At 46.9% G+C, this 18,314-nt stretch overlaps 2 protein-coding genes across 7 annotated transcripts; one reads left to right on the forward strand and one right to left on the reverse strand.

Moving 5' to 3' along the window:
• The first annotated feature begins 1,376 nt into the window (after nucleotides 1-1,376).
• On the forward strand, nucleotides 1,377-10,016 carry LOC311316042 (influenza virus NS1A-binding protein homolog A-like). 3 transcript variants are annotated; one of them, XM_084446783.1, is made up of 14 exons: nucleotides 1,377-1,512; nucleotides 2,909-3,371; nucleotides 3,537-3,709; nucleotides 3,869-3,944; nucleotides 4,166-4,339; nucleotides 4,496-4,621; nucleotides 4,805-4,876; nucleotides 5,095-5,209; nucleotides 5,342-5,572; nucleotides 6,771-6,892; nucleotides 7,169-7,295; nucleotides 7,461-7,592; nucleotides 7,822-7,995; nucleotides 8,988-10,016. In XM_084446783.1, the coding sequence occupies exons 2-14, from the start codon at nucleotides 3,261-3,263 to the stop codon at nucleotides 9,245-9,247; spliced, it is 1,893 nt and encodes a 630-aa protein (XP_084302909.1). In that variant the 5' UTR covers nucleotides 1,377-1,512; nucleotides 2,909-3,260; the 3' UTR covers nucleotides 9,248-10,016. The 3 variants fall into 3 exon arrangements, with proteins under 3 accessions (XP_084302909.1, XP_084302910.1, XP_084302911.1); XM_084446784.1 differs by having other exon boundaries at nucleotides 5,098-5,209; XM_084446785.1 differs by having other exon boundaries at nucleotides 5,101-5,209.
• Nucleotides 10,017-13,161: 3,145 nt separating this feature from the next.
• rnf2 (ring finger protein 2) lies at nucleotides 13,162-17,938 on the reverse strand. Of its 4 annotated transcripts, none has more exons than XM_084447477.1 (7): nucleotides 17,890-17,938; nucleotides 17,046-17,141; nucleotides 16,440-16,600; nucleotides 16,098-16,313; nucleotides 14,227-14,499; nucleotides 13,914-14,085; nucleotides 13,162-13,756 (listed from the first exon to the last, which is right to left on the reverse strand). In XM_084447477.1, the coding sequence occupies exons 2-7, from the start codon at nucleotides 17,130-17,132 to the stop codon at nucleotides 13,655-13,657; spliced, it is 1,011 nt and encodes a 336-aa protein (XP_084303603.1). In that variant the 5' UTR covers nucleotides 17,133-17,141; nucleotides 17,890-17,938; the 3' UTR covers nucleotides 13,162-13,654. The 4 variants fall into 4 exon arrangements, with proteins under 4 accessions (XP_084303603.1, XP_084303601.1, XP_084303602.1 ...); XM_084447475.1 differs by having other exon boundaries at nucleotides 13,914-14,103; XM_084447476.1 differs by having other exon boundaries at nucleotides 14,227-14,502.
• Between the last annotated feature and the right edge of the window lie 376 nt (nucleotides 17,939-18,314).

The following is an 18,314-nucleotide window of genomic DNA, read 5'->3' on the forward strand; positions in this document are numbered from 1 at the left end:
CACATCCATCCATCCCTCTATTCCTGGCTGCTCTATATGCATGGTTACATAACACACTCTCAGAAGAGGTACAACAGGTCAGGTCTGGGGAGACAAACAAGCTGGTGAGGAGGCCCAGCTCTGTTGTTGAGCAGCAAATGGACAGCCTGGAGACTGGTGGAGAGGAGGATGAGGGACAAACTAAAGTTTATTCTGGACAATCCCTCCCATCCCCTCTATGATGAGCTGTGGCAGATGGGGAGCACTTTCAGTCACAGGCTCATCCCACCCAGGTGCACTACGGAATAGTTGTATAACATTGCCTGAGCTATCTATCTATCTATCTATCTATCTATCTATCTATCTATCCATCTATCTATCTATCTAACAGGCTGCCTGTTCTGTGTGTGTGTGTGTGTGTGTGTGTGTGTGTGTGTGTGTGTGTGTGTGTGTGTGTGTGTGTGGAGAGCCATGGAACAGCATACTTAGCCGAGTGGGCTAGCAGCACAATGACCTGGTTATGTAACCTCCCTCCACTCCTCCCTGTCCATCTCTGTTAGGGGGAATTGGAGAAGGCATCACATATTTGCATCTCTTTGCTACGCTCCTTTTAAACTCCTTTTTCTAGGAGTGCACAGTAGATCTGCCCTGGTCCAATCAGATCAGGGTATGATCCACCTGTGGAGAATAACAACAACAGCTCCACCAACCATATCCTCACATGGCAGTCAGCTGGGATGAGGTCAGTAGTCTGTCTCTCTTCCTCCCAGCATCAGGTGGAGACACTGGCTGTCACATGGTTATGGTAAACCTGCAGCTGAAACAAACACAGCAAGGTCCGATGATACCGTTATTGATCAGGCACAGTGAGGTCCAATCATTCTGTAGTGTAGCTTATTGATCATATGGATGGCTGTCTGTATAGATTAGCCGGCCTATAGGTTGAATGAGAAACAAAGGCCATGGCTTGACCGTAAACTCCTCAATTGACAAACAAAGGAACAACAACCCAGCTAGGTGCTCTCTGGCAGTCAGTTATCCAATGCTGGACATGAAGCCAAAAGCTTCTGGAAGCTGCCAGCATTTGTTTTGGTTCAAAGGCATGAGGATGTTTTTGGCTTCAGCAGGAGAGAAGAACTACCGAGTTCAGTAAAGTCTTGATGCTTGTCATGCCCTTCTCTGGTCTCTGGTAACTTCCTCTCAAGAGTCGCTGTATGCATTTTAGATGTTGTTGCCATACATTTTTATGCACCGTCTGTCGTTGCACTGCCCCGCCTAGTTCCTCGCCGTGGGTTGCTCGGTATCCGAGCTGACGTCACCGGCGGTCCGGCGCTTCCCCGTGTGGCTTTGTTGAAAGCGCGCGACAACTTGCCTGCTCTGCAAACCGAGACCGAGGAAGGGCGGCGTGCTGGTCGACGGAGTCACGGGAACTAGTAACTGCAACACCTGGCAGTTTTCTGTTCATACACTTCTTTCAGACCAAGCTATTTTCTGACAAATATGTCAACTGCCGCTTGCTGTCAAAGGAACCAGGTAAAAGCGTGTACGAAATTAATTTGGGTGTGTGACAAGTAGACTAGTCTAGTGATACTGGCTCGCTAGTGTGTGGTTGTCAGATTATCCACGTAACGTTAACGTTCGCCCGCGTTGCTGCCTCGACTGTGGAACAGGTGATAAGTGACGCTATATTAATCAACCTAACGGGACCGAGTCAGTCAATGCTATGAACGAGAGTGGCTGGCGCATGGGTAGGCTAATTGACGATTGTAAGCTAGCCGCTCGTGAAAATAGACTAGGGATCAACGTAGTCGGCGATGCAAGTGTAAACAGTTGACAATCACTAACACAGTAGGGGGTAGAAGGGTGTGAACAATTCTAGCTAGGCTAGCGTAATGGATGGCTTGGTGACTACCCTGAACTGACAGCAACTCCCGACACCCAACCACAGCAGCGGGCAGTCAGCCAGGTCGCCAGCCAATAGGAATGGAGGGGCTTGTCCAACCTGCAGTTGGGATTTTGGTTCAACCCCAGTCCAATTTGTAACAGTTGAAATTGAGATGTCTGGTTTAGGTTGACCCATAAAAAACAGTATATTTACTGCAATCACCATGGTTATCTACTGTAGAAAGAGTAATATGATAACAGTTAATTTTCATGGAAGAAGCTATCATAGCCTACTGTAAAATACTACAGGTAGGTCCTACCTCTGATATTCCTGTGCTAGCTAGGTGATTTTCAGTCTGAAGACTGGCCGACTGATTGCAGTCCAGAGAGGCCATTTGCAGAAAGCCATGTCTGTATTTTTTTTTTTATATATTATTTATGCCAACTTGAATGAGAAAGCTAATAATGGAATGTTCTGGAAAGGCCTGGATCCAATGGTAAGACTGTCTGTGGTCTAACAGGGCACTTCTGTTGTTCCCGTAACAACGACAACTGCCCCCTTACCTGATGGACCAGTCTTTTCAGCAGTCACATGGTCAGGTGACCTTCTCAGGGCTGACGTGGTAGAGCTTGCCTAGAAAGCTGTCGAGAGAGAAGGAGAGGTTACAGAACCTGCCATACCACCATTGCATAATCTATGCAAACGTACATTAAATCTTAGCCTAAGGCCTCGTTTAAAATAGTCTGGAATGCATCACATTCTTCCCATGTCCTTCACTGTTCCTGAGGAGGTGTGTCAGGGCAGGGGCCGGTGTATAGGGGGCAAATACAGGGGCAACGCTCATGTATACAATCCCGTTTAGATCAGAGATGATCACATGGAAGGAAGGAAGCAGTTTTAGAGTATAGGGGCTTGGTCTGTCAAGATGAATAACACACTTTTGTCGTTGTTGCTGGATTCTGAAACTGTGATCTCTAGGGGAGTCACTCGACAAAACACTTGTCTCCATCCCGGCTAACAGATGGAGTGTTTGCTGTGTTTCAGGTTTCCATGGAGACCCAGTCTAGCAGAGGCTGTGTTCTTCTTTAACCCAGGACCATCAGGGACTCGGCTGGTCTCTGCTGGTCTCACCTGGTGACCCCACCCCTACTTAACCTGGTGACCATACCCCTATCTCACTCCTACCTCACCTAGACCTACCCCACCCCCTCACCCAGACCTCACCTCACTTGACTCTCCCACCTCACCCTCTTCACCTACCTATCTCCCTATCCACACCTTCCTCTGCCTCCCTCTCCACCTTCCTCTGGACTGTGACTGGTTGAGGAGAAGAGCTCCACCTCCACCTTCTCCACCTGTAGCCCTGCCCCCTCTGGTCCAGGCCCAGCCAATCAGGATGGTTCCTAACGGTCACCTGATTTTTGAGGATGACAGCTTCCTGGACTCCACAGTGGCCAAGATGAATGCCCTGAGGAAGAGTGGCCAGTTCTGTGATGTCAGAATGCAGGTAGGATAAAGGGGTGTGTGTGTGTGCGTGAGATGTATGTAACCCTGTGTATATGTGTAATCCAGTGTTCGTGACATGTATGTGTAATGCTGTGTGTGTGTGTGTGTGTGTGTGTGTGTACTGCCGTGTGCGTGTGTGTGCGCGCGCACGTGTGTATGTGTGTAGGTTTGTGGCAGGGAGCTGATGGCCCACCGCGCTGTCCTGGCGTGTTGCAGTCCCTTCTTGTTTGAGCTGTTCAACAGCGAGTGTGAGCTGCAGGGCGGAGTGTCTCTGGTCCGGTTCGACGACCTCGACCCGGACGCAGTGGAGATCCTGCTCAACTACGCGTACACAGCACAGTGAGTACTACTGCAATAGTACTGCAGTACTTGCACAGGGGCTGATACTGGCTCTGAAGTACTTCATCTGGATTCAGCGATGGAATCCTATTTGCCAATTCATTATTATCTTCTCTCTCCATCTTGTCCTTTCCTCCCTCCTCTCCCCCTCTTCTTCAGGCTGAAGGCAGACAAGGATCTGGTCAGAGAGGTCTACTCTGCTGCCAGGAAGCTGAAGATGGAGAGAGTTAGACAGGTAAGGGAAAGGCAGCTGATTTGCCCTCCATGTTGTCTTGACTAATCTACAAAACATAAGGATTGGGTGTTTAAGAGGTGATTGGTAGATCAGTCAGGCGGCCTGTATGCCTTGAGCCACCTTCCGGTTTTAACCGCTGCAAACACAAAGTAGACCTTTGTAAACTAGGACCATCTCATACATGAAGTCTGTAATTATGTCATTTCCGGTTGCCTGTGCAGGTGTGTGGGGATTACCTGCTGTCTAAGATCGACAGCCAGAGTGCCATCTCCTACAGGAAGTTCGCCAGCAGCATGGCCGACGCCCGCCTCCTGGCTCAGGTCGACACTTACATCCAGGAACACTTGCTGGATGTAGCCAACAACGATGACTTCCTCAAACTGCCACGCCTCAAGGTGAGAAGATGCCCCCTCTTCATACCCTAACCCTACTGTGTGTCTGTGTGTGTCTGATGAGTTTGTGATGAGATGTGACATTGTGTTTATGTTGTGGTTGTTATTGTTGATGATAATGTTCATGTTTTCTTGTTGACAATTTTTTTGTGTTTACAGTTGGAGGTTCTGCTAGAGGACAGCCTGGTGTTGCCTGGCAATGGTCGACTGTACAGCAAGGTGATTGATTGGGTGCAGCGCTGTCTCTGGGAGAACGGCCAGCCAATGGAAAGCCTGATGGACCAGGTATGGACCAATCGGAAGAAACCAGTGATGTTTACTCAACCCTGATTGTCCTTACATCGTCCAATTAGCTTCCTCCTCACAGCCACTAGTGGGCAGAGCTTTTCCCACAGGCGTAGTGTTGCCAAGGTTTTTGTTGTTTCTCCAAGGAGACAGCCACATGGATTGTTGTTGTTGTGGTTGCAGGTGCAGACGCTGTACTACTCTGCAGACCATCGGCTCCACCCTGTCCACAGTCCAACCCAGATCACACCACAGGTACACATACCTCACCAGAACACACACACACACCATCATAACACACACACACACACATTTATCACCAAAACACACACACACCTCTCCAGAACACACACACCTCTTCAGAACACACACACACACATACCTTACCAGAACCCCCCCACCGACCAGAGCGCACGCACGCACACACACACCTCACCTGGATAGATAGAGCCCTGACCTTTGATGTTTTCCAGAAGCAGGCTCCACAAGAAGGCCTCCAGAGACAGACCAGTGTTAGTCCTGCCCCTGGCACTAGCGGGCAGCTCTGCAAATATGAGTGGAAGTACATTGCCTCTGAGAAGACCACCAGTACGTCCACCAATCAGCTGCATGGACTTTTAAGACAAGAGCCAATCACTTGCTTAGACCTTCAGTTAACAGCCAATCAGTGTTCTTTCTAGGACGTCAGTAACCGCCTATTCTGTGATTGGCTCTCTGCAGACAGCACCTACCTATGTCTGGCCGTGCTGAACGGAATGCTGTGCGTCATCTCACTGAATGGGCGGAGCTCACCTCTGACCTCTCCCTTGGCCACACCCTCTGCCACGCCCAGCGTGTCCCTGAGCCTGGAGGCCCCGCCCACTGAGGGGGCGGAGCGTGTGCTGCAGCCAATGCACTACGCCCGCTCTGGCCTGGGCACCGCCTCCCTGGGGGGGAAACTCATCGCTGCAGGTAAGCAATGTAAACAGCAACCACCAATCTGCAAGCAAACAATGTAAACAACAGCCACATATCTGCAGGTAAACCACCGTAAACAATGTCATACCTGCAACTAGTCTTGCATCGCCAGACCCTTCTCCACACTGTTTCACACTGTAGAAGGGTCTGTCGCACCCGATTATCGTTCTGAGATGGGGGGGAAAACTGCTGTATTTCTTTAAACCAATTACACTAGTTTTGGGCGGCCCTAAGCTTGTTGTTTTTTTCTTCAATAGTACTCTTGCAAAATAGTGTCGGGGGATTGAATCGGATTCAAATCCAGCGGTGTCGATGAGTGGCTTATTTCAAAAACCAATCTCCGTTGAGCCAGACTAGTAAACAACAAACAATAAGCAAATAATCATAGCCATTAAAGGAGTAGTAAAGGGAAAATGCATGTTTAGCCCTGTTTTAAGGTTACTTATGATCATATACAATGGTTCAGATCACGTTGACAAAGCTAGCATTTTCGAGGAAGTTGATAATTGCTCTACCACCATTTTGGTCATACAATGGATGTGGATGGGCATCTTGAAAAATCATTCAAAAACATGTTAAACTCTCGATTTCAAAGACAAGAAGCTCACCGAGGGTGTAATTGGTGTCCGTTGGTGTTCTGACATCAAATTCGCCGCAAAGTATGAATCCTGTAGGGTTTTATTGATCATTTTATGAAATCCATTGACTTGTATTGAAGCGACCGTTGTAGATGTGTAGATCAATCCGCAAAGGGGATTAAGGAAGCGCAACTACTTTCGGTAGCTATTGTTTATGTTGCTAGGCTACCTAGTTTGCGGAAGTTTACACACGTATGTGCTGCGACTAAATAGTTCTATGCTAAATATTTTAAAAAGCCAGATGAACTAGAATCTTACTTTATGGTGAATTATATGTCAGAACGCCAACTAACACCTAGGTGAGTTTCTTGTCTTTGAAATCGAGAGTTAAACATGTTTTTGAATGATTTTTCAAGATGCCCATCCACATCGATTGTATGACAAAAATTATCAACTTCCTCGAAAATGCTAGTTTTGTCAACGTTTTGATCTGAACCATTGTATATGATCATAAGTAACCTTAAAACAGGGCTAAACATGCATTTTCCCTTTACTACTCCTTTAACAAACAAAGTACACTTAACTGTTGTGTGCGTGCTCGTGTGTGTTTCCAGGAGGCTACAACAGAGAGGAGTGTCTGAGGACGGTGGAATGTTACAACCCCAAGACCGACAGCTGGGGCTTCCTGTCCCCCATGAGGACCCCTAGAGCTCGCTTCCAGATGGCCGTGCTCATGGTAGGCTTCAAACTGGCACAACTTTATTAACACAGGCCACACGAACACTCACTCAACTTAATGAGAACTGCCCACTGGCACAACTGACTTATACTTTATTAACACATGCCACCCACACACTTACGCAAACGACTTTATTAGAACTGCCCACGTAGGAAACTCGTACAACTTTATTTAGACTTTTTTTTTTTTTTTACGTCCGTCCTACATGGTTACCGTGGAAACGGCAGTTGGTTTCTTATAATGTTAACTGTGTGCGACGCTGTGTGCCGATAGGACCAGCTGTATGTGATGGGTGGCTCGAACGGCCAATCGGACGAGCTGAGCTGCGGGGAGACTTATGACCTGCTGGCTGATGAGTGGACACAGGTCCCCGAGCTCCGAACCAACCGCTGCAATGCAGGTAGGACTGGCCCCGCCCTCCTTAACGTCCTACATATCGCAATCCTGCTCCTTGCCCGGCACAGCAGTGGGGTACCTCAAAGTATCCGGGCACTCTACATATTTGGTGCACACAGTGTGGGTGTGTTTAGTGCGCTGAGGTGTGTGTGTGTGTGTTCCCCTACAGGTGTTTGTGCATTGAAAGGCCGTCTGTTTGTGGTGGGCGGATCAGATCCATGTGGTCAAACAGGCCTGAAGAACTGTGACTCCTTCGACCCAGTAAACAAGACCTGGAGCCCCTGTGCCCCGCTCAACATCCGTAAGAGACGCACACAAACGTGCTCATGTCACACATGGTCAGCAAGACCGGGAAGCCCTTTTCCCTGCGCAAAATAACTAAGACACGTACTGAAAGTTATACATGTATTTTAAACATGAGTTAAGTCACATGTGCCCATTTATATACAGATACAGTATATATGTTCTACAGTGTAGTGTGACAGTGCTAATGAGCCGTGTTGTGATTGGTGTGTTGTGTGCGTTTCCAGGGCGACACCAGGCGGCGGTGTGTGAGCTGGGCGGGGTCATGTACGTGATCGGAGGGGCGGAGTCGTGGAACTGCCTGAGCAGCGTGGAGCGCTACGACCCCGACAAAGACGGCTGGACCCTGGTGGCGCCCATGACCCAGGCACGGCGCGGCGCAGGGATGGCCGTTCACGAAGGTAGGGGAGGCGCGCGCTTGGGGGGGGTGAGAGAGGGAAGGTAGGGGAGGCGTGCGTGTGTGGGGGGGTGAGAGAGAGGGAAGGTAGGGGGGGCGCGCACGTGTGTGGGGGGGGTGAGAGAGAGGGAAGGTAGGGGGGGGGGGCGCGCGTGTGTGGGGGGGTGAGAGAGAGGGAAGGTAGGGGGGGGCGCGCGCGTGTGTGGGGGGGTGAGAGAGAGGGAAGGTAGGGGGGGGCGCGGGCGTGTGTGGGGGGGTGAGAGAGAGGGAAGGTAGGGGAGGCGCGTGCGTGTGGGGGGGTGAGAGAGGGAAGGTAGGGGAGGCGCGTGCGTGGGGGGGGTGAGAGAGAGAGAGGGAAGGTAGGGGAGGCGCGTCCGTGTGGGGGGTGAGAGAGAGGGAATGGACAAAGGCACGCAACATCCAAAATGTTTAAAACTGGGTGCTAGACAGAAAAACGAACTTGTCAGGAGTCTGCACTAGGGCTGGGTATCGATTCGAATTTCAAGAATCGAATCGATTCGATTCCGATTCACAAGGTTCAGAATCAATTATCACGATTCGATTCAATATCGATTCAGTTAGTGTTACTAAAACCTGAATCATTTGATTCAGAATCGATGAATCAATTTTTTTAAACCCAGCCATAGTCTGCACACCAGACACCGAGGTGACGTTTCCGGCCACGTCTGAAGGAGGGCTTGTAGCCCGAAACGTCACCTCAGTGTCAATAAAAAATCCTGGGAGCATATTTCTGGTGTGCAGACTCAACTTTTCCTGGTGAGAGTGAGGGCACATATACCTTTAGGTAAGCACATGTACCTTTTAGGTAAGCACATGTACCTTTTAGGTAAGCACGTGTACCTTTTAGGTAAGCACGTGTACCTTTTAGGTAAGCACGTGTACCTTTTAGGTAAGCACGTGTACCTTTTAGGTAAGCACGTGTACCTTTTAGGTAAGCACGTGTACCTTTAGGTAACGCTGTTCTCTGCCCCATAGGCAGACTGGTAGTGGTGGGCGGGTTCGACGGCTCCCACGCGCTGAGCTCCGTGGAGGTCTACGACCCCGCCTCCGACGAGTGGAGGATGCTGGGAGGTATGACGTCAGCGAGGAGCAACGCGGGTGTGGCCGTGCTCGGGGGCGTGGTCTGCGCCGTGGGCGGGTTCGACGGGAACGACTTCATGAACACCATGGAGGTGTACGAGCCGGAGACCAATGAGTGGAGCCCCTGCGGTCACGCCTTCTCTCTGGACCAATGAGAGGGGCCCCTGTAGCCACACCTTCTTCTTTATAGGCCAATGAGCAGAGCCCCTGTTACCACGTCCTCTCTCGTCCAATGAGAGAGCGTCACATGGGCCAGGTCTGATTGAGCAGAAGCTCTGGGAAAATTTGTTTATCTTAACTAGTATCCTTTAACTACCAGTCTTAAATGGTAGCCCTTAACGATCTACTTTTGATGTCATGTTTCATATCCCAGTCTAGTTGTCTTTTCATTGGGCAGGAAGGAGAGGGGAGGCTGCCAAGAGCAACTCATTTGCAAATTGCACACATTTTATGCTGTATATATTTTTACTGTTGTACAATTATCGCACCAGGACTGCCAATATGGCTTCATGAGGTTTGGTCTTGGAGAGGAAGGTTTTCAGAATGTGACCAAGTACTAGTTGTATTTTAAGTGTTTTAGTGTAAATTATGTTGCTTTTTCCAAATTTGTAGGAAATGTTCTTGTGTTTTTTCAATTCATCACAGCCTGACACAAAGATCAACTGACAACACGAATGCTTGTTAGTTTCACTTCATTGCAGACGAATCACTGACAACCAATGTGAATTATTTTGTACTCTGCTAACCTTAAGGCTGAACAATGTGCCAGAATTACATTCACACCTGCTCCTTCCATAGGGACCTTTTGGTGTAGTCTGATAACACACTAATTATGTTGTTGTGATATCTGGATGTTTGGCTGTCTGAGGTGGTCTTGTACTCTTAATGCAGCTTTAAGTCAAATATGTTTTATTACTAACTGATCTTCACCAATAAACTTTTGAAACTTTCATCAAGTTTAATTATTTTGGGGTTTTATCTAGCATTGAAAAAGAAGCAACACACGGAATAGCCAATTCCCATAAACCCATAGAGGTTGAGACCTACCTGTCCATGGTTAAGATTAGACAGGGATTTCCACTGCATTGTCTGGCCCAGTCCCAATGTCCCCCCTAAACCCTCAAAGACTTATTGACGTCACTGGTAAAGTGGTTGAGTGCGAGAGGCTTCAAGGGCTCGAATTGGTATAAAAAGGAATGGGACGGCACTTGCTACATTACGTTGATGTGAAAACATATCTCTTACTATTGTGGGTGTGGGGCTTTTTTTTATCAATTTTACATGTTTTTCTTTTCTTGTAGGCCTTCATGTAAATTAATTTTCGGCTGAGTCATGTTTCATGTTGGAAATCACAATTTAAAAAACATTGCACCTAATGGGTGATTAATGTCATAGGTCTACTGCTTTTAACTGGGAAATCATGATTTAGAGCAACAGAAATCGATGTAATTTATAACCATAGCCTACATATTTTTTTACAAATCACATTATACAAACCCATGGGGTTAATAACCCATACTTAAAAATAATGAAACCAAAATAATTATAAGGCTGCTTGTGCACATAAGCAAGTCCAGCTGAACACATATTTAGGGGCCAGGCAGCGTAGCTGCCGGAACCCTATTGTATTTGCCTATATTATTATTCTCCATCTTCCACTGAAGTCTAACTTCCCGTGGACAAAAAATCACCAAAATTTGCACATAGCTCCAGTACTATACCCAAAGTCCTCACCCTGCATTGTAGGTCAATAAACCTCAAGGTGGCGCTACAGCAACAGTCTAAAGTTTAAAACTTTAAAAAATCATAACAAATCAGCCATAGGTGCTATCACTGTAAAACCACCACGTGAATGTAGTCCCAATTGAGACAAAACTGTCATATGCTTTGACCTTGCAGGAATTTTGAAGTCCATCACTCTGATTTCTTCATAAACTGTAAAACCTATCAAACCTATCTCCTCCCACATTTTTTGTTCAAGTGACACCAAAATTGATCTACTGTATCGTCAGACTGTCCTTACCAAACGATCCTCACAGATTTTTGAAATATGAAAAATTGAGCCCACAGCACATCAAAAAGTTTTACTGTTAACAGTTCTGTATACAGTTCCTATTAATTCTCGCCAAATCAATGTCTGATCATCCTCATAAAAAGTGACAACATTGGCCACATATCCAAGATGTAGTATGATTTTTTTCAGAATTTTATCTCAAAAATTGAATTATTTAAAATGTTTAATTCAAAAGTTTTACTGTTAACAGTTCTGTATACAGTTCCTATTAATTCTCGCCAAATCAATGTCTGATCATCCTCATAAAAAGTGACAACATTGGCCACATATCCAAGATGTAGTATGATTTTTTTCAGAATTTTATCTCAAAAATTTAATTTTTTAAAATATGTTTAATTCTGTCCTCTGAAACCAACACTTCATACAAAGAAAACTGCGTTACCCACAATCCAACGCAAGCTCCACGAATCTGAGACATTGCTGTTGGCAACCCTACCCAACCCCCGCCGAGGATTACAATGACTAAATCGATTGATTGGCTACTGACTGAGCACACAGCTGCTGAAGTCAATGTTCAAATATGAAGAAAAGCAAACAAAACCTGTAAAGATTAATAAACATATCTTATCCCACATTTTTCAATCAATTAACACCAAACTTGCTACACTGGATCTTCAGACTGTAATTCACAAACTCATTGACCAGATTATTGAATTATCAAAATCGAGCTTACAATGCATCAAAAGGTTTTACAAATGTTTTACTATACCATATGAATGTACAAAATGAACATTGGAATGTCAACTTTCTTGTTGTCTTCCTATTCTCTCGCTTATTGCTCCTAAACTTGTCGGAAATTGCCTGGCCCCGCCTCATCGCTGCGTAGCAGCTTTAATTTGTTTTGTAACGTGAACGTTAGGGTTGGTTGATCTGTCCGTGCTTGTTTATTGGCCGTTCTTCAGGTAACCCCGTGTTTCACGTCACAAAGATATGAAGTGTGGGTAATTCCCTTAGGCAAAGTCTGCTGAAGTGCAGACTTACGGTAAGTGGGCATAAAGGCCTCAAAATGTCTGCCAGAGAGCTCTCAAGCACTTGCCGAATTGACATTGGGACACCCCTAAGCCTTCGCGGGATCGCGCCCTTAAGTCTGTGAGTCTGCAAGGGTGGACATTGGGACTGGGCCTAGGATTTGGTCAGAGATCATCAACCCCTAGTTAATTAACATTGTATAATCCCCAGTTAATTTCTTGGTATGACCAACCCTTAATTAATTTGGTCATATTATCATCCCCTATTCAGTGTTGTCTTTTGGGAGTGGGTATACTTATTTTGCTGTAGTACAGTGTCTACATTAGTGTACTAAATGCCCATGGAAACATGTTGTGTGTGCCTTGATTATCCCACTAACTCATGGTACCAGGATGACAGTGTTTCATGTTTCCACACATTTTTGTTTATTTTCCAAACAGATAATGCAGTATACAGATTTTCCCAGACAACAGCAATAAATGATATTTACGCAAAGGATGTAGTCAAACTAAAAACTAAACATGCTCTAAAAAGTTTATGTTTTCTTTCCGTGGTGTTATGAGATGATCCATGAAAACTCACTTTGGCCCCACTTCACACTCACACACACACTCACACTTCATTTCCAAGGTTGACTTGTCAGAACCATCACACACACCACTCTTGTCAGCTGGCTATTGTCTGAGTTCCCTCCCCTTGCCCTCGCCCCCATTAAGCGTATCTGGCATTGCGTACCAGGGCAGAGTTTAAAACAGCCTTGGCCTGGACTAAGCTGGCCTGTCTAGCGCAGTGGAGGGATGGAGGGTCTGGTGCCAATCAATATCTCTCTCATCCATCCACCCTCCTGTTTCTCCTCCCAGCTCTTCTCTGTGAACGAGCATCTAGAAAACACACCGGGCCATGATGTCAAAGACGAAGAGATACAAAAACAAGCTAACAAAAAAGTCCTCCGTACATGTCGGTAGATCTCCAAAAGATACCCACCCCGCCCCCTCCTCTCACCTCCCACCCCCCTTTATACAAAAAGATAATTAGAAAACATACAACCCAAGCAGCCACAGGTCGTCAGAGTAACCAGATAACCGCGGTGATAGAGGGACTGTGCATAAGCATCACCTGACAATGTCACAATACCTCCACATAGAAACATCCAGAACCATTTTGGTGACCAGATGACAATTCCCAAAACTTCAGAACAATGAACACTGAAAAAAAGCTTATACAAACACCTCCGCTTCGCCTATGAATGAATGTCTCAGGCGCTTCCTTATGTATGCTCCCTTTATCACTGGGTTAACATCTACTGAACTCTAGACATGATAGAGAGAGAGAGAGGGAGAGAGAGAGAGAGAGAGAGAGAGAGAGAAAGAGAGAGAGAAAGAGAGACTGAAATAGAAGTAATGAAGAAGGAGGGAGTAAGAGAAAGAGAGAGAAAGGCAGAGATTCAAAGACAGATTCAGAGAGAGAGAGAGAGAGATCATATGAGTCCATCAGGGTCAAGATCCGGTTGACCCCTGGTCTACTTGTGCTCCTTGGTGGGAGCAAAATACAGCTCCATGGGCTTGTTGACCTTCCAGTACTTCTCGCTGACCAGCTCCAGAGAGAACGAGCCATTCAGGACCTGAGGGGACACAGGCACACATTTTGCTAAACACGATACCCTGTATTATATACACCTGACAAATAAACAACGTTGAACTCACAACCAGTAAGAATCGGCTGTTAGTTTGAGAGATGTTTATTATATGGTAACTTGACGTGTGTGTGTGTGTACGTACGGTGAACTGGTTGTTTGCTGTGGGGATGTATATGGTGTACTGTTTCTCGCTGGCGGCGTCTACGTTGATGGGGCTGGCCTCGGCGTTGCGGCGCAGCTCCTCCAAGGCTAGGCGTACCGCCAGGTACTTGGACAGGTGGTCGACCGTGGCGTTGCCTGACGTCTTGATGTACCTGGGGACAAACTCAACACTGCAGCACGTTACTGGTGGGAACAGCTCCCGACACTGGTACGCAAACATATGCACTTCCGCATGGCTCAAAGCCTGATGTGGGGGTGTAAGCATGTATAAGCATGTGACTGTCATTGCTAACCTGGTCTGTGCGGGGTCCTCCTTCTCCATGAGGGTGGGGTGGGGGCGGAACACCAGCTCGATCTCGCTGGCGCCGTCCAGCGCTAGGTCTCCGCCCCCGTTCTCCGTGGCGTTGTCCATGTCCAATCCCGAGTCGTCTGACGTCTTGGTGCGCTTGATGCTGGGCCCCGCCTCCTGGTTGCTATGGACGGAGGCGTTGCTACAGTGGGAGCTGTTCCCGTTGTCCTCCGCTCCGCTGCCGTTCTCGATCTGGTGCTTCTTCCCGCGCTGCAGCCTGCTGGCGCCGCCCCCCAGTGGCCGGAGGACAGAAACACAGGCAGAAAGGGTTAAAACTCACACTACCCTCGGATTGGCCATAATAATAATAAATTACATTTATATAGCGCCTTTCACAAGACCCAAGGACGCTTTACATAATCACAGATAGACAGCAAACAGACCAGAACAAAGTAACACGTACTAACTGGCTAACTAAACTAACTAACTAACTTACTAACCAGTCCCTCCAGAAAAACGCGGGCAAAAATCCTTGATTATGTGGGCAAAAATCCTTGATTATGCAGGCAAAAATCCTTGATTATGCAATGGAATATGCGGGGTTTTTATGTGATTTTATGCGTTGAAAATGCAGGGATTTTCTGAAGTTGCGGGAACTTGCGAATATTGCGAGAATATGCGAAAAATGCAAGAACCTGTCCTGTATTTTCGTGCAAACCCCACTCTAATTCATATAGCCTACACTATTACGTCTTCACATGCTTGGAATGATAGCCTACGAGAAATTACAAAACCATAGCCTATGCGAGAGCGCCTAGACCAGGTACGGTAATAGAACGGCGTCATGATTGAAGGCAGCCTTAAAACTTAGTGATGATGAAACTTATAAACAACCATTATGCCAATGTCTGGTCTCTGTGTTCGTCCAGGTCATTTACTATTTCCAAGTTTATCAGACCAAACATTTTGCCCATGTCTATGATCTGATGTTTATTGATTTGATCTCAATATAATCGATGCAGCTGTGCTTTAGCCTACTCTTATTTGCCATTTATTTCCTTCATTCATGATGAGAATAGCAGAGGACTTTGAACTTGATGCATTAAACATAAATTGGTGCAATTCACTAGAATGCAGGAAATGAGATGTCTGACACTCATAATATCATGGAGGAGGACCCCCAGACCTCTGCTTGATTTGTGTTCTGTGAGCATGGGACTGCTGGCAGGTGTCCCTTATTTTTCCCCAATGAAGGTGGCAACCCTACAAACGAGGTGAAAAAAATGAAAACGTAAAGCAGAAAAATGCGGGAAGTATGAAATCAAGTGAGCCCTGCATATTCCACGTTTTTTGCACGGAGTTCAGTGATTATCGCGGTGAAAATGCGCTCTTTCTAAAATTATGTGACCCTTGCATAATCTGCGCCTTTTGCCTGATTATGCAATGAATTATGCGATCGCATAATCGCGTTTTTGTGGAGGGACTGACTAACTAACTAGTTAACAAACAAACAAACAGACAACTAACTAACTACAGGTCAAAGGCCTTGTTGAACAGTTTTGAGGGCTGATGTGAAGGTGTCCAGGGTTGGGGCGTTACGCATATCTGATAGAAAGATGGAGGGATAAACTACACACGGCAAGGGAGACAGAGAGGATGGAGAGACGGAAAGAGAGAAAGGGATGGCGATAAGAGGACAGCAAGATGGAGAGATTGAAAGATATATATATGGAGAGGTAACAAAGATAGACCGAAAGACAGCAAACATGCGGCCAGATAGAGGGATGGAGAAACAAGTGATAGGGCAACTGGATCAGAGCATAGAGCTGGAGCAATATGAGAGCAGACGTGAGAGAGATGGTGTCAAACCCAGACCTGTTCATGGCCTGGATCTTGAGGCCCTCCTCGATGCTGTGGCTCAGGGCCTGCTGGTTGTTGTGTTTGCTGATGCGCGCCAGCACCCTCTCCTGGTGGGCCTCGTACTCGTCTCTGCTGGGGTAGATCTTGCCGATCAGGGCGTCGAAGTTGGGGTCCGCTCTCAGAGAGCGCTTGGACACCAGCTTCTTCCTGCAGGTCGGACACTCCTTGTTCCTGTGTTGAGAGACCACCCAGCGGAGAGTTAGAACTGGGACGATCCGTCGCTCTCTCCGTCACTCACTCTCTCCTCTTTCGCTCTCTCTGTCTCTCGCCCTCACACGCAGACACACACATACACACCCGGAGCGCAGTGCGGTGATGATGCAGTCGGCGCAGAAGCGGTGCAGACACTCCTTGGTTGTCATGGTGTTCTTCAGCATGTCCAGGCAGATGGGACACATCAGCTCGCTGTGGAGGGACCGCGGCGACACCGCGATCTCCAGCCCGTCTGTGATGGCCTCCTGCAGGGAGGGATGCATTATTACGGAGCAAGCGCTTTCAGACGTAACACCGCAACAGGCACAGGTCAGGGACCGGGGTGACGACGGCGATCTCTGGTCCGTCTGTGATGGCCTCTGGCAGGGACTCCTTACACAGCTACACGTTTAGACGCAACACCACAGGAGGCAGGCACACCGTAGAGGGGGTAGAGTGACATTGCAATGTCCAGCCTGTCTGTGATGGCTTCATGCAGGGACACTGTATACCAGAGTAGAAGAATGAGAACACTACCACCAGGGAAGGGCCACTAAATAGCACAGCACACCATTATACACCATAGCAGGGTTATGTCATATGATATATCATATAGCACATGGTCCAGCACACTATCAGATTAGAGAGACACCAGTATGTGGGTTGTAACCAGACTAACATGTCATGTATCAAACTGTGACATGGTCTTACCTGTGGAGTTCTCTGTAGCTCATACAGGCTCAGCTCCCATGTCTTACTGAGAGGCTGAACCCCGTTCGTCTGCACAGTCTGTGTCATATTCCCAATCTAACATATAGGGCATAATGGTTAGACCTGAATACAACGAGCTATAAGCCAGCAACAACAATAACATTAGCAGACCAGCAGCTGGCAAAATTCAGAATTTAGTAGCTTCAATTACCTTAGCGAGGTAACGTAGCGTTGTAATGCTAAACAACACACATTTTATTGCAATCGTAACCGGTGATGCCTTTTAATTTGAAATCTATACACCAAGACGTTTCAATTAGTCTGGCAGCTACACCGGCTAGCTAGCCAGCTGGCAGTCAAAACAATGTTGGCAGCCCAGCTAACGTTAGCCAGCTAGCTAATGATGCGCTTTGAAGCTAACGCGCTAGGCTAGCTAGCTAACCAGTTGCTCCACTCGTCTTTGTGTTTCGATATAGATTTTAATAAAGTATTGGCTCGTACAAACGGCATATGTTTTATAACTTAGTGGTTTAAAATGGAAAAGACAGCATCAGTGGCCACAAAGGGCATTTGAGTAGGGAGGAATAATAAGTAGGCAGTTAATGCCAGTAATTTAGCGCAAAAACACAGAAAGGCAAGACAGTCTGGCAACGTATAGCTAACATTATGCTAGGTTGCTAGTGCTAGCTATTAGCTAAGCTAGCTAACTGCCACCGTGCCTCGCACGAGATGCTGCAATAACATTGGCTGTTCGATAAACCAATACATGCCCTATTAAACAGATGATATGTATGTACAATAAATAGTACGTTTAGAAAAGGCGTTTGTTTGCGTTGCTACTTACATTTCTGTGTTGTGGATACAGCCAGCCAGCGCGTTCTGGCAATTGCAATATGGCGTATTTGGGCTTCGCGGTGGAGTTTGGGAAACGTAGGAACTAGGAACGCAGCCAAAATTGATGACTAACGATATTGGAAGGAAGTGGCCTACATAACAATTATATTTCTGAAAGTATTTAAATTAATTCACTTTGAAAAACGTATGGGGTAGACTTATATCTAAAGAGCAACTTTGGGACATGGACGAATATTAATATCAACTTAAAATTACAGTGTTAACAAGTCTGAGTTTGATACTACAGATTGATAGGTGAACGGCTGTCTTAGTGGTGGTAGTCGTGAACTTGCAGGCGGCCCTACACGACAGTTTGAGGAAGCACTCATTGGCAGCCTCAGCTGGTTGAAAAACTAGTTCATCCTCAAGAGCGCG

Source organism: Borostomias antarcticus (genome assembly GCF_949987555.1).
Source record: "Borostomias antarcticus genome assembly, chromosome: 12".
Classification (NCBI taxonomy): domain Eukaryota; kingdom Metazoa; phylum Chordata; class Actinopteri; order Stomiiformes; family Stomiidae; genus Borostomias; species Borostomias antarcticus.

Excerpts from the sequence above, each read along its gene's own strand:
- LOC311316042 (XM_084446783.1), top strand. The coding sequence starts at position 3,261 with ATGGTTCCTAACGGTCACCTGATTTTTGAGGATGACAGCTTCCTGGAC. Across the intron at positions 3,710-3,868 it reads AACTACGCGTACACAGCACA|GCTGAAGGCAGACAAGGATC; the intron begins GTGAGTACTACT and ends CCTCTTCTTCAG. Across the intron at positions 3,945-4,165 it reads AGATGGAGAGAGTTAGACAG|GTGTGTGGGGATTACCTGCT; the intron begins GTAAGGGAAAGG and ends TTGCCTGTGCAG.
- rnf2 (XM_084447474.1), bottom strand. The coding sequence starts at position 17,132 with ATGACACAGACTGTGCAGACGAACGGGGTTCAGCCTCTCAGTAAGACA. Across the intron at positions 16,601-17,045 it reads AGCTACAGAGAACTCCACAG|GAGGCCATCACAGACGGGCT; the intron begins GTAAGACCATGT and ends CCCTCCCTGCAG. Across the intron at positions 13,757-13,913 it reads CAGCAAACAACCAGTTCACC|GTCCTGAATGGCTCGTTCTC; the intron begins GTACGTACACAC and ends GTGTCCCCTCAG.